Source organism: Limulus polyphemus, unplaced genomic scaffold (genome assembly GCF_000517525.1).
Source record: "Limulus polyphemus unplaced genomic scaffold, Limulus_polyphemus-2.1.2 Scaffold2567, whole genome shotgun sequence".
In the NCBI taxonomy this organism is placed as follows: Eukaryota; Metazoa; Arthropoda; class Merostomata; order Xiphosura; family Limulidae; genus Limulus; species Limulus polyphemus.
The window spans coordinates 25944-39765 of NW_013668177.1; the positions used below are offsets into that span (position 1 = coordinate 25944).

The 13822-nt window shown below is 32.5% G+C and overlaps 1 protein-coding gene across 1 annotated transcript in view; it reads left to right on the plus strand.

Annotated features, from left to right (window-relative positions):
• LOC106467321 (serine-protein kinase ATM-like) overlaps nt 1-13822 on the plus strand; it is a 158523-nt gene that overhangs the window by 22828 nt on the left and 121873 nt on the right. Inside the window, exons 11-13 of the mRNA XM_022395484.1 lie at nt 6101-6244; nt 8811-8920; nt 11142-11489. Coding sequence (XP_022251192.1) covers nt 6101-6244; nt 8811-8920; nt 11142-11489 — 602 coding nt within the window. The remainder of the gene's footprint in view (nt 1-6100; nt 6245-8810; nt 8921-11141; nt 11490-13822) is intronic.

The following is a 13822-nucleotide window of genomic DNA, read 5'->3' on the forward strand; positions in this document are numbered from 1 at the left end:
CTTAAACTTATTTTTCTTAAAACATAGAACAGTAAATAAAAAAGTAAAGCAAACAATTATCTCTTTTAGTTAAGACCTGTGTACTCAGTTGCTGCTTGACGTAGATTGCTAAGCATTTAAAAATTTTGCATGTGGAGAATGTGAAACAAAATATTTTTTTTTAACTTTTATATATACAGTTGAGTAACCAAAAAAATCATAAATTACTACATCAGTACCATAGAATTCCACTGTAATTTATCAAGCTTAATAACTAAGCTGCATTTCAGTCTAAAAAAATATGAAATTTTGAGCAGACTAAATTCACACCCTACCTCATTGAAATATTGGTTCAAAAGAAAGAAATGGCATCCAAGCCCATTAAAATGACTGAAAAGTGCCATGACAGGGACATTCTGAGCTTCCAATTGGTTATTCATGTCATATATAGAAGTAAGTGTATATAAGGGAAGCTTTTACAAAAATGGAAAGAGGTGGGTGGGGTGCTACTGTGTTTGATTTATTACATGAGCAATATCTTAGCAAATAGAAAAGATAAGATGTTCTTATTTTATATTCTAGCTTGTCAATATTGGTAATTTGAGTTTCTAATTTGTACAAAATTATAGACTTAGTATTTTGACTTCACAGACATCTGATTTGAACCATTGCTGCATTCAACATACCACGTGACAAACAAAAATTGATGTTTATCTGTGTTTTTTAATATTTACTTTTAAATTAAGAAATTGAGTAATGTACAGTACTCAAATTTGATTTATAATCTACAGATTGGTACCAAATTTATTGACATAAATTCATGAAATAGTAGTTCAATTAAAATTTTGAATGCGATTCAACAAAAAAGATGATGCGACCTTTCACCTGTGACCCGTCTTGAAAGGGTTAAGTGTTAACTCATCTCCACAGAGTGGAAAGTTTTTCTATTAGAATCATCTTGAAATGATTTTTCACAATTTCATTGGTAGCATCCTTACACAAGCTCGATTGCTTTTGACATCAACATCAGTTAAAGCTAGTATGTTATGTAGAAGTGAGATTAATTATAAAAAATGTGCACAGAAGCATTGCTGTTGATGCTTGTTCTGTCATCATTGTACTTGTTAGCTTGAGTAATGTTCTGCTAGAAATATGATGTTCTATGGTTTTTATTTCAATAATTTTTTATAAGTATTTTTATTTATTTTGTTTCTTTATAAAAAGTATTACTTATACATCTTTAAAGTGTTTACATTTAAAACATAATATGTTAAGCCAAAGTTTGAAATGTGAATTTGGTTTAAGCAGAACAGTATTTATTTCAATATTGGACTTAATAACAGACATTTCTGTGTAGATAACTAACACTTAAAAAAACTAAAATATAAGCACCAATGTAATCTAAAAATAATTGACCAGCTTGTTTAAAAATGAAAAATTGTGCATGTCTTAATATTTTTATTACTATTACTTAGAATTCTAATCGTTTTTTAAATCTCATAAAATGAGTGAGAAACATGTCAAAATTGTGAAAGCATAAACAATCTATTTTAATTCTAAAAGCTGCATGTACTTGTAAATATCAGTATAGGAATGACATTTTAGTGTGATGTCAAGGTGGTAAGGAAAATGTTGTTCAAATAAATATAACATATTTAGGATGTAAAATAACAGGATGTGAAGATATTTATCAACAATGTTACAATTTTAGTTTATTTTACCCTGTGATATACAAATATACAATGACAAAAAGTTACAGTATAAATTCCAATACAGTACATTACCCCCACTCACATAAATAGCTATTCTCATTCAGTGCTACCATCTACATAAAAAAATGTTTTTGCATGCCACAAGCTTTGAAGCTTCCACCCATCTTTTAATCGACTGATTCAAATGTGTCTTGCATGCAAATCATCATGTGACGACTCTCTATTCAATTCTACTGAACTATCACTTCTCGTTTGGCAGTACTCGTGTTGTAACGTTTAGTTTGTGCTCCCTTCAAGTGTTTTATTATTTTTTTCCGTATCTTTGTATCAATTTCTATTGACGCATTTACTATTTATTCTACAATAATGATGCTTGTAACTTGTTGAGTTATTCCGAAGTGGAATTATTTTATATTTCTACCTGGTTACGGAACTTATTACTTTATTACAACAACTTTTTCTTTCTTTCTACTAACACAGTGGTGTTTGGTTATTCATTTTGAATTAAGAATTCTGTGTTACCACATCAGAGGTTATATGTTCTGTCAGCACATTTACACAAGTTTCAGGTGGTAGTAATCTATGGGGAATTTAGTGGCTTTACTTCATTGGGAGATTAATCATCCAATGAACTGACCTTTGTTGGGTCTCGCCTCAAGTTTTGGGGCTCACACATTTTGAAATACAGTCTGCTGACTTTGGAAAGATAAGACGTTATACTGTTATGGTTTTTGAATAATTTTATTGTTAATATTGTTATCTGTAGTTATTTGGGTTCCATAATATAAGTTTTGTTAGATTGGTCAATACTCATAGTTAGCAATTAGGTTAGCAGTTAGTATTAGCTGTATCTTTTCTCCTATACCATTTGCTTAGGCTTACCATGGTCTTTGTTATTTTAGGATTACCTGTAATTCATCTTACTGGTATATCAATCATTAGTTTAACCATATTGTTTTTCTTCCATACATCACATCACATACATATGTTATTGTTACTGCATACTTACGTAATTTTGTACAATCACGTCTATTTCATTTTTGTTATTATTTATCTTTTATCCTTCTTCCTATTAACTTGGCTTGGGTGGACCCCTTGAGCTGGGGTCAACACAAACTTCTCCCGATATTGTACATACATATTGTTCGGTTAAGATTTTTATTTTAGTGTTTAGTGATATCCTTTGTTCTGTACTCTTCAATTAGACTTAACATGTGTTTGTTATTTTCAGTTTATCTGTAGTTCTACTTCTGGGTTAATTGATAATTAAGTTCGACTAGGCTTAAAAAGTGTGTTATTTTTGGTTGGCCTGTGGTTTTGTTTGCTAGTTAAGCAATAAATAGGTTAAATATCTTCTACACATAACATCACATATATATCTTTATTTCACTGCACAATTTCTTAACATTTCCACTTTATTGACTGCTTCATTTTTGTCTTTCTTTATAGTTTATACTTCTTACCATTAATTTCGTTTAATTTATAATTTATATTTCTTACCATTAATTTTGTTTATGAGGGCCCCTGGGGGCCGTGGTGCCACCCTACCTTCTCCCAATATTGCTTGCCTTTCCATTTTCAGATGACCTAGATTTTGTCAATTTTCCTCCACCTTATCCTGGATTGCCCTCCAGGCCTTTACTGCAGAATCTGCTAGGCCTTTCTCAGTTTTTTAGACACGTTTATTAGTATATCATCCTTCTCGTGATGATTTTTTGTCTCTTTTTTTGAAAGTGGGTACTTGCATGTCTTGCCCTATACAAGCTTCAATTCTTTTTTGCCGTAGCTTACCATCAAGCAGATGTTTTTCATGATTTTATGTCATTTGCATCTCTGTTAATCCTATCCATTTTATCCCTACCTAGTTTTTTAGCTTCATTTTACCATATCAACTCTCCTACAGTTAATGTTTACCTTCCACCTCCTTTCTTCAGTGTTCCACTTATATTTAGGAATTTCTGTGGGATGCCTCCTCCTCCTTCCCTCCATATTGGGGTGTTTGCCATCTTCAGTTCTTTCCCTCCACACTTGGTTTCTTTTCTTTTGGGATCTTCTACACTGTTGTTTGTTTACCATTTACTGCTAATAGGGACTTAAGGTCAGTTTTTTCTCCATGCATCTAATTTTTTGGGCTATTCTATACATTTAGCATCACGTGGGGTATCCGTGATGCTATATTCAATTTTTTAGTTGCTTTTTTGTTTCATTCTGAGATATTATCATCATTATTTATTTTGCTTGTTAGGCACCTTCCCATCCTTTACCTATCTTACCTACGGGTTTGCTTCATTCATCTTGTATGTTTGATTGGACTCTGGATCGATTGGTGCTGCCTCAATCACTTCTTGGGTCTTCCCCCATTTTCATATGTAGTCTTTGGTCATATTTGGGTAAGCCATTTCTGCATGACTGCGAATGCCCATAGTACTCATTCTTATCTTTGGTTTTTCACCACCAGATTCAGGAACCAGTTTGTGCCTTGATCTTTGGACTTGTTTCGGTTCCATATGTCTTTTGTGGAGCGGTCTGCATTATACCAGATTTCCAAATTTTGGGGGATTTTTACCTGCACCATTCATTGGATGTCTACACTTGGTTATCTCCTTCCAAACTGGGGTAGTCTTAACATACTCATGTACTCCTTCCACAGTCAACCCAGGTAGTTGGATTTTCCAGTTGGATAACTTTTTCCTGTTACATACCTCACACTCTAGTCTCTTTAGGGTGTATATTTTTAAACACCTCCTCCATTAGGACCATTCATTCTCTTTCTTGAATGCATTTGAAGGAGTTTTCTGTTATCTGAGCCTTTACTTTGGGTTTTCCTCGTAATTTTTATCCTTCCCTCTTCATCTATATGTATTGATAGTTGAACATATCCCCCCCCCATGATGTTGGGTTTACTACTTCCTTCCCCTCTTCTGGATTGTTTCTCTACCCTGATGCTCATCTCCATATGTGGGTGTGTGGTTTGATCAGAATGAGGCTTCAGGACAGTGGTCTATAGATGAAAGGTCTTATCCCCTTCACACCTGGGTACTTCTGCCAGTCCAAGGTGCTTTAGTTTACTCTCTTCCTCTTGTCTGGATATGACTAATCCTGTTCCTTTTGTGACTTTTTGATGGTTGTGGCTTATATCACTCACCAAGGGAACACTCATTCTTGTTCCCTTTGTGGTAAACACTGGAATTCCTTTTTTGAACCCATACACTTTACATGTCTCCTGGAGGGTCGTGTTCTAGATGCTTTGTCATCATTGCTAATTGACTTTCCAGTCCTGACACACTTTCTTCCCAGAAGTGACCTCTCAATCCTCCTCCACGTGAAATTTTTGAATCTTTTATTGCTTCCCTTGATTTTGGTCTCCGGTTCATCATCCACTTGGGTTGTGGATTGTAGTTGACTTGCTGGCGATATTGATCCTCTTTCCTACCGCCACATGGATGTTAGTACCTGGTGGCTTGGTTTTGGATCGTAGTTGACTTACTGACGGTATAATCCTTATCCTACCCTCAAGTGAATATCAGTTCCCAGCGGCATGGGTTTTGGATGTAGTTTACTTGCTAAGTATGGTCCGTCATGCCCTAGCCACTCTACACCTAGGGGCATATCTTTTTCATCTTACCCACTTTTAGGTTTTCTGGGATTGAGTTCAATAAATATCATATGGTTCAGATCCATATCGCGCCACAGTTCTCTCCCACTTGGATGTGCTCCTCTGTCTTTCCGCCCATATACGAGACATCTTTCCACAATGGTTGAAGAGTATATCTGGTACAGAAGTGTTGTAGTCTACCATTTATGATCTTCTACTATGAGGATCTTCTCTTTGGGGGTGTCCTTTGGATGGTTTCTAAGGATGCTTCTTTCTTTTTCTCCCACCGGTCCCTCCACCTTTTCAATGTGGGATTCTAGCTACTATGAGTTGAGGTAATGTACCATATCAGAAGTTATAATTTTCTGATACTGAAAATGTATTTCTGATAGGTAATTACTTCTTCTCACACTTCCCACCCTTACTTCCTACTGAAAACTGGTGCTTCCATTTTCTGCCAAAACTTGAAGTGATAGTTCAGTAGAATTGAATAGAGGGAGTCACATGCATCAAGAGATTGTGTAGCACTCTTATTGGTGGAGGGTTGTTGCAGGATGATTTGCATGCAAGACACATTTTAATCAGTTGATTCAAATATGGATGGGAGCTTCAAAGATTGTGGCATGCAAAAATATTTTTTGCATATAGAAGGCAGCATTGAACAAGAATAGCTATATATGTGAGGGGAGGTAAGTACCTATCAAAATACATTTTCAGTATAAGAAAACTATAACTTTAAAAAACTATCATAATACGTTTATATCTTCATATGATTCATTTTGATGAGTTTTGTAATTTACTATTTGTACTCCAGCAATGAGATAAAGCCATGGGTACTGTGTTGTCTTCAGTCTTTTGTGATTGTTCAGTCTTATTGGAAGAACAGTAGTACACAGTCAAATTTTTACTGGGATCAGCTTCAGTCATCATGGGCTAAAACTTGGGAATTGACAGTAAGGTAAGTTTTAAACTTCACACTTGTTACACTTTCCACATGGGTTAAGTCAATATGACAGACTTTGTAACCTCAAAGTAACCATCAGAGTTTCCACACTATAATTTTTAATAAGGTATGTGTATCTTCACAAAATTTGGCAGTAAACATTAAAAGTCTTTCTTATGCAAAAAAATCTGATTTTTTTAAATTAAGTATTTTTACTAAAGATTTGTCTCTGAATATGTGGAGTCAGAGTGTTGACTGCTCTGATTGCAAAGTGATTTTCATATTAAGTTTAAAAATACTTTTGCTCATCTCTTAAATCTCAAATTTCATTTGTGCAATCTCTAAAACCTCCTAAATACATTTCAAATGTTTGTTTTCAGTAAAAGTTTATATTTTATATATTATTTTCTCTACCCTAACTCTATATTAGGTTGGTCAATTTGACTGACTTCATAACCACCAAAATAAAAATCAAAATAAATCTAAATTACCCTATTTTTCTTTCTATAATGACTTCAAATTGTAAGATGAAAGTGCATTCGTTTATCCTAAGTACCTTTAAACTCATAACAGTATACATCAACTTATACTTAAATTTTATTGTTTTTTTGTACTTTGAACCATGTCTAACTACTATTCGTGCCATTATAAGTTGTAAATCACTTGGAGAATATGCAGCTCATGCTACACTATTGAATTACATTACCCTCGAGTTGCTCGTGTGCGAACCTAGTAAAATATTTATTAAATATTGCCTTATAGAATTAAGAACTTAAAACTTATATACTATTAAACTATGGCTTATTAGCTATGATTTTATACTATGCTAATTGGTTTAACATAAACAAAAAGTAGTTTAATAAAATTTTGAATGTAAGCCACTAAAACCTCGTGACATGTGCACTAAATGATGCCATATAGTGTGGTATTCTTCTTAAATGGATGTTGACAGATTCAAAATACATATTAATTGTTTTGCATAAGTAAAATTGCATATGCCAATGGCTAGAAATTCATATCACTTTATCTTTTATAATAATCACATATTATCTTTGTTTATATTTTTTTATTGTTATAAAAATAACTAAAATGTAAAAATTAAAAAATATTAGGTTATTTAAAGTTATATTAAGTAAGATAATGAAAAATAATAAAGAAAAAAATTTCACATGGGATGCTCACAAGCAGCTTGTTGGTTACACCCTTCAACACAGTTACATGAGCTAGGTGTTCTCCAAGTGATTTACAACTTATATGGTGGGATTATTAGTTAGACAGGTTCAAAGGGCAATAAAAAATAAAATTAAGTAGAAATGGCTGTAAACTGTTACAAACCTTAAGCTACTTAAGATAAACAACTGTAGTTTTCTGTTACAATCTGCAGTCATTCTAGAAAGAAAAAAGGGTAATTTAGATTTATAACATATTCTTTTATTGTGTTTACAAGGTCAGTAAAATCATTTAACTCTGTACAGATGTAGGATAGAAAAAATAACAGATAGACTATAAAGTTTTAAGGGAAAATAACAAAAATGATATATATTTATTTAGGAGGCTTTAGAGGTTATTCAAATGAAATTTGAAAACTTTCAGATGAAATATTTTAAATCTTAACATGAAAATCATTTTGCACACGGACAATTCAAAACAAGTAGTGTTGAAATACTTGATATGTTTACGGACAAATCTTTTTTTAGCGTATTAAAATACTTCACTAAAATATATGATTTTTTTGATGTGAAAGGCTTATAATGTTTACTTAAAGACTGCCAAGTTTCATAAAGATATGCACACTATATTAAACCTTAGTTTTTATCAAATCAATAAAGACTTTAAATGAGTACAAAGTGGTCACGTGGTTGGTCAAATTGAACGAGCCCTAATTGAGAGAGTTAAGTGTCATTAAAGGGGTGTAACTGTATTGTAATGCTTTACAGGAATCATAAAATATAATCACAGACTAACTTTTGGTAGAAATACTTCATTAAAAATTCTGAATTTTTTGTCTACGAAAAACTTGTAATGTTTACTAAGCTTGTAAAATTTCGTGAAGATACACAAAACGAAAGTAATATTATGGAAACTGATGGTCACTCTGGGTTTACGAGGTTGGTGTAATTCATTGAGGCTGTAGTGAGAAGTTAAAGTATTTTCATCTACTTAAATATATAGTGCATCTGAGAAAAAAAAATTATGTTGAGGAAATTAACACTTCATCTTCTTTTTCTTTTCCATGTCTGCATTTAGAGGATATTCAAAATTAACAAAATATTTGACCCATTTAATCTTGTATCTTCATATTGTAATTATCTTTTTATTTATTGATTTGCAGCTGTACACCTATATTTAATAAGAGATTATTAGTTCTTTATAACTTTTATTATGCTGGGTTATACGCATCTTATAAACTATTTTTTCTCTCTCTTTTTTTTTCTTTTATGTTTGAATATTTTGGAGTCATATGTTTTTATAGATTTCTGTATATACTGGTATGAATATCTTAAAAGTAGTTGGACAAATTTGCTACACCACTTTTATCTGTACATATTTTTGGATAGAAGTCTTCAATATCTTCTTCTAGGACAGTTGCTTTAAACCAATGCCACCAAGAAGGACATAAGCTCATGCAACTTATGCTTGAGTCATGTCTAGTAAAACCAGGAAGAGATTTCTATACCCTTTACTTACCAGGTAATGAAACTTAATACCTTATACAAAAAAAAATTAAGAATGGTATATGGAAGTCATAATAGTGCTGGTTTTTTTGAAAATTTACATTTATGTCCTACCTGATTATGTTACACTAGTAGTTTCATTTGTAATCAGACTGTGTATAAGAAAATGTAATTCCAAATATATTATTAAATGTATGATACAGTCTATGAAGGTAATTTTAAAAATTAGTATCTAAAAAAAACTAAGAAACAAAAAGATGAATTAAATATTTTTATCAAATTTTAATTTTTCTTTATATCTTAAATGTATAAATTGTGTTAAACTGCCTTATTTTGGTATTAGAATGACACAACACTGAAAATCATACCACTCAGTTGAAAGTAGGGCAGTGGCATTCTGTATGTATCGTTGGAGTATCACACTTCCTACTGTGGGCCTGATGTACAATTCTAGATGCTGCCAGGTTTTGGTTGTAACACTACACTGTACTCCTGTCTATATAGCTGACTGATTGTTTTTTCCTATCCTGGCATTATTCCTTCCTACCATCCTCCGAATGTACATTTCTTGTAGGTCTGGTTGTGGTTGGAGATGGCCTGGTCATGATTAGTATCGTGTAGATGGCGTGACGCCTTTCCTACTGCGGACCTGATATACAATTTGAGATGCCACCAGGTTTTGGTTGAAGCACTCCACCATGTTACGAATATGAATATATATATATCTATTATTGCAGTTTTCCCCTCAGGCTGAGAAGTTTCTTCTCCCTATCATTCTCTGGATGTGCATTCCTGGTGGGCCCAGTGTTGGTTGGATATGGCCCAGCTATGTAAATCCTCACGTGTACTGGCTGATATCCCTCCTCCTACTGCAGACTGAATGACAGATGCCCATTGACACCAGGTTTTGGACTGGAGATGCACCCCAGGTTTGCAGTCCCTCTTCCTACCATCTGCTGGATGTTGGTTCCTGGCAGATCCGGTGTTGGTTGTGTTGGAAATGCGTGCAAGTGGAGATGGATTTTGGATTTTGGTAAGGAAGCTCATCTTCCCCACCAGTTCCCATTTCAAGGTGAAGTGGTAGGTGATCCTCTTCCTACCGCAGATCTGATGTACCATTCCAGATACCGCCTGGTATTAAATGAGGTCACACTACCACTATGGTCTGTCGTGCCCTAGCCACTCGACACCCAGGAGTCCCATTCACCAGTCATACCTATTCTGTGATTCCTTCATGTTTTTCCACCTTTTATGTTCACGACACTGTCATAAAAGAGTGAAGAGTATTCCTGGATCAGATGTGGTGCAGCCTCCCACTGAGGTGTTATGTTTTCTGTTTTGGTTCCAAACCTCCTGGTCTCTATTGGGCTTTTTTTTTCATTGGCCCTCTACCAGTGTAGGAAAATGCTAACTTCTGATACAATATTTTACCTCCTCTCACAAAATAGCTAGAATCCCACAATGAACTAATATGTATTTCCAATAGATACTTATCTATGCCCACATTTCCCACCTAGCCTTCCCACTTCCAATGATATATGGTGTAGGTGTTCAGACCAATTTCGAAGTGATTAACGAGTGCAGATGTGAAGCGGGCACTAGTTACAATAGAAGCGGTGTTGCCCTCCTATTGGTGGAGAGCTGCTTCATTTGCATGTGGATATGCAGAAGTGGGAGGTGGAAGGGTAATGGCTTGTGTTGAAAATTTGCACCAATAGATTGCAATGCTAGTTGAGAAAAGCTATTTTGTGAGAGAAGGTAAGCATCTATTGGAAATACTTTTTCAGTGTGGGAAAATGCTAACTTAAATAGTCAAGCTGACTGATTGACCTAAAGGAAAGAAATGACAAAAAATATTCTAATCATCCCTGCATCATAAGGTAATAAAATACTTTTAAGCTATAATATATTTTGTGTATTGATTGGTATCATCTTTCTACTTGTAATGTGATCATTCTACACCTAATTATTCTATATGTTTTATTTAATAGTTTGATTTGTTTTTCTTAATATGTAACATATTTTTTGCTACAAGTTGTTTACAATAAATGTATATCATTGTTATTCCACAAATACAGCTGGTGAAGAAGTGTAAAAATATTTCTTTTGTAAGTCATGGATCTATCTCATAAAATCAAATAACTTAAAATTATGATTTTGTTCTGTTACTTCTATCATTTTCAGTGTCTTATGTTACTCTTTTCTTTTTTATCCTTTATCTATTTTTTCATTGTCAGGTTCAAGCAACTCTGTGTCCTCTTCTTCACTATGTACGTTATCAATATTTATGACTAATTATTCTCTTCCCACTCAACTCCCTGGGCATCTTGGATCTTCTTTTTTTCACTGGGAACCTTCCAGTTCTTCGGGATGTGAGAAAGAATGGTTTAGATATGGTGTTGTTGAGTGGCTCTTGCCAAACAGTGAATATTCAGTTAGTGGTACACTAGCTGTTTCATCAAGTACACATGTTATTAACACCAAGGACAAAGATCTTCTTCCTCAGCAAGCAAATCTGATTGGTCAACTCTGTTTAAGAAATGGAAGTACAAAGATAGATAATCCAGGAAATGGGATAAACTCAGGTACGTTGCATGTGCATGAAGCACTTGACATGTTTTGTAGTTCTTATAATGTACAGAATTTTCAATACTTGTACATGCAGTAATGTTGTACAGAAATTTAACACAAATGTTATCTTAATTCCTTTTAGGTGGGCCCACTTAAAATGCATGAGCTAATGACAACAATGTATAAGTGAAACTAAACATACAATAATTCTGAGTTTTTTTAATGTATCTTCATGAAAATTGGTAAGATTTTATTAAAGATTACAAGTATTTCGTACACAAAGAATAAGATATTTGTAATTAAGTAGGTCTGATAAAATATTGTTTCTGAATTTATTTTAGTCTGTTTCACTCAAACTCTGACTAGTCCAAATGCAAGGTGATTTTCATGTTGAGATTATAAATAATTTTTTTATTGTACAGTACAGTGAATATCAAAAATTTTTTTGACGTAAATGTTTTTATTTTATTTTTCATTTTCTATACCATATCACTAATGGTAGCTATTATGATCAATGTACGGTGCAATAGAGTTATTAAAATTAAGAAATTAAAATATGTACATACCTTTTATTTGTTTGTTGAATAGTTTAAGATATCTTCCTTTGGTAATATTTGTAATTTCACTTTACTTTTTCATATATAGTTTATTTTTTATTTTTCTTACTTGTCCTGTACCATTTATTATTCATCTTGATACACCACAATGGGAAAATCCAGCATGTTTCCTATCTTCAGCAGAAACACACAAGTCTTTGGCTAAATGTTTTGCACTCACGTAATAAGTTAACCATTGTGAACTGAGGCAAAGTTTGGGTTATTTAAACAAATTAATAAATTTTTCAAGTATGTATTTTAAAACTTAATACATAATTCGTTAAAATATAAAAATAAAACCAAGTACAATTTAGCTGTCTAACTAATATCTATCTAGGTAAGAAAAAATGATATGGAAGAAGAAACAGCTGCCTGTCAAAATTTCAAAATGACCATTGGCAGCTTGTAATTTAAAATAAGCACTTTCTTTTGGTTATAAACATATATGACAAATAAGTACTTGGGGTTTGGGAATATCAAGTCTAAGTTATTGAAAGTCGGCATGGCTTCTGTCATAGGTTGACAAAATTTATTTTTTGTGTTCAGTATATTGAACTGAAAGACTTTGAAACAAGCACATGTGAATAGCATAATAAATGTATATTTTGTCTAGAAATACATATGCAGTCAAGGTCTAGTATTATTCAACTTATAGAAACTAAAAGTTAAGAATTGTGAATGCTTGTATGTCACATGACAACAAAACTGAAGTTTTATGTATTTTTTGAATGGTTTCTTTTGAAATAAAGGAATTATAATCTAGATAATGTAAAACTTTGAATTATAAACTGTGTTATAATGCTAATTTCATTGACAAACATTGATAGTTAAGGTATTTAAATAGATTTTGAATGTAACCCTATAAAACCCAGTGACATATGCAAAAGAGATACCTGACTAGAAAGGGTTAACTGAAGTTTTATGTATTTGTTTAATGTTTTCTTTTGATATAAAGGAATTATAATCTAGATAATGTAAAACTTTGAATTATAAACTACATTATAATGCTAATTTCATTGATAAACATTGATAGTAAAGGTATTTAAATAGATTTTGAATGTAACCCTATAAGACCCAGTGACATACGCAAAAGGGATGCCTGACTAGAAAGGGTTAACTTGTTACCAGCTGCAAGATGAAATACTCATTATAATTGTCAGACCACAAGACACACAAAGGTTTAACTGGTTTGCTATGGCTCTTGTTGTGTTAAATACAATGTTTGAATATAATGAATGTTAAGTATTATGTGAAATGCACAGACATGTGAAATGATGCTAAGTTTTGAAGTTCTTAAACTTTTAATGTGCAGAGTGCTGTCTTGATTTTATTGTGACACATAATTGTTGATTGAATGATTTTTTTTTTAACTCCAGAGAAAAGGAAGTCAAGCTATTGTAAAAGATTATTTTTTGTTTCTCTGGGTTTAAAGGTTGTTTCTTTTTAGAAATTGTGAAAATGCTATTTATTTATTGTTTATTTTATCTAAGAATAAAAATTTAAGTTTTTTTTAAATTAATCCACAGGAAAATAACCTTCAAAATAAAACAAAGTATATTATTAATCAAAACATATTTACAAACCTAATATGTTTGTATAGTGTCTTGTTTATTCCATTAAAACCATGTCTTTCTTGTTAGAAACAAACTTTATATTTTGAATTCCATTGCCATAAATGTATTTAAAATGGTTGCTCAACTGTGATAGCCTGTTGTTAATGAAATCTGATACTGTTTTGCAGTTTAGTATTA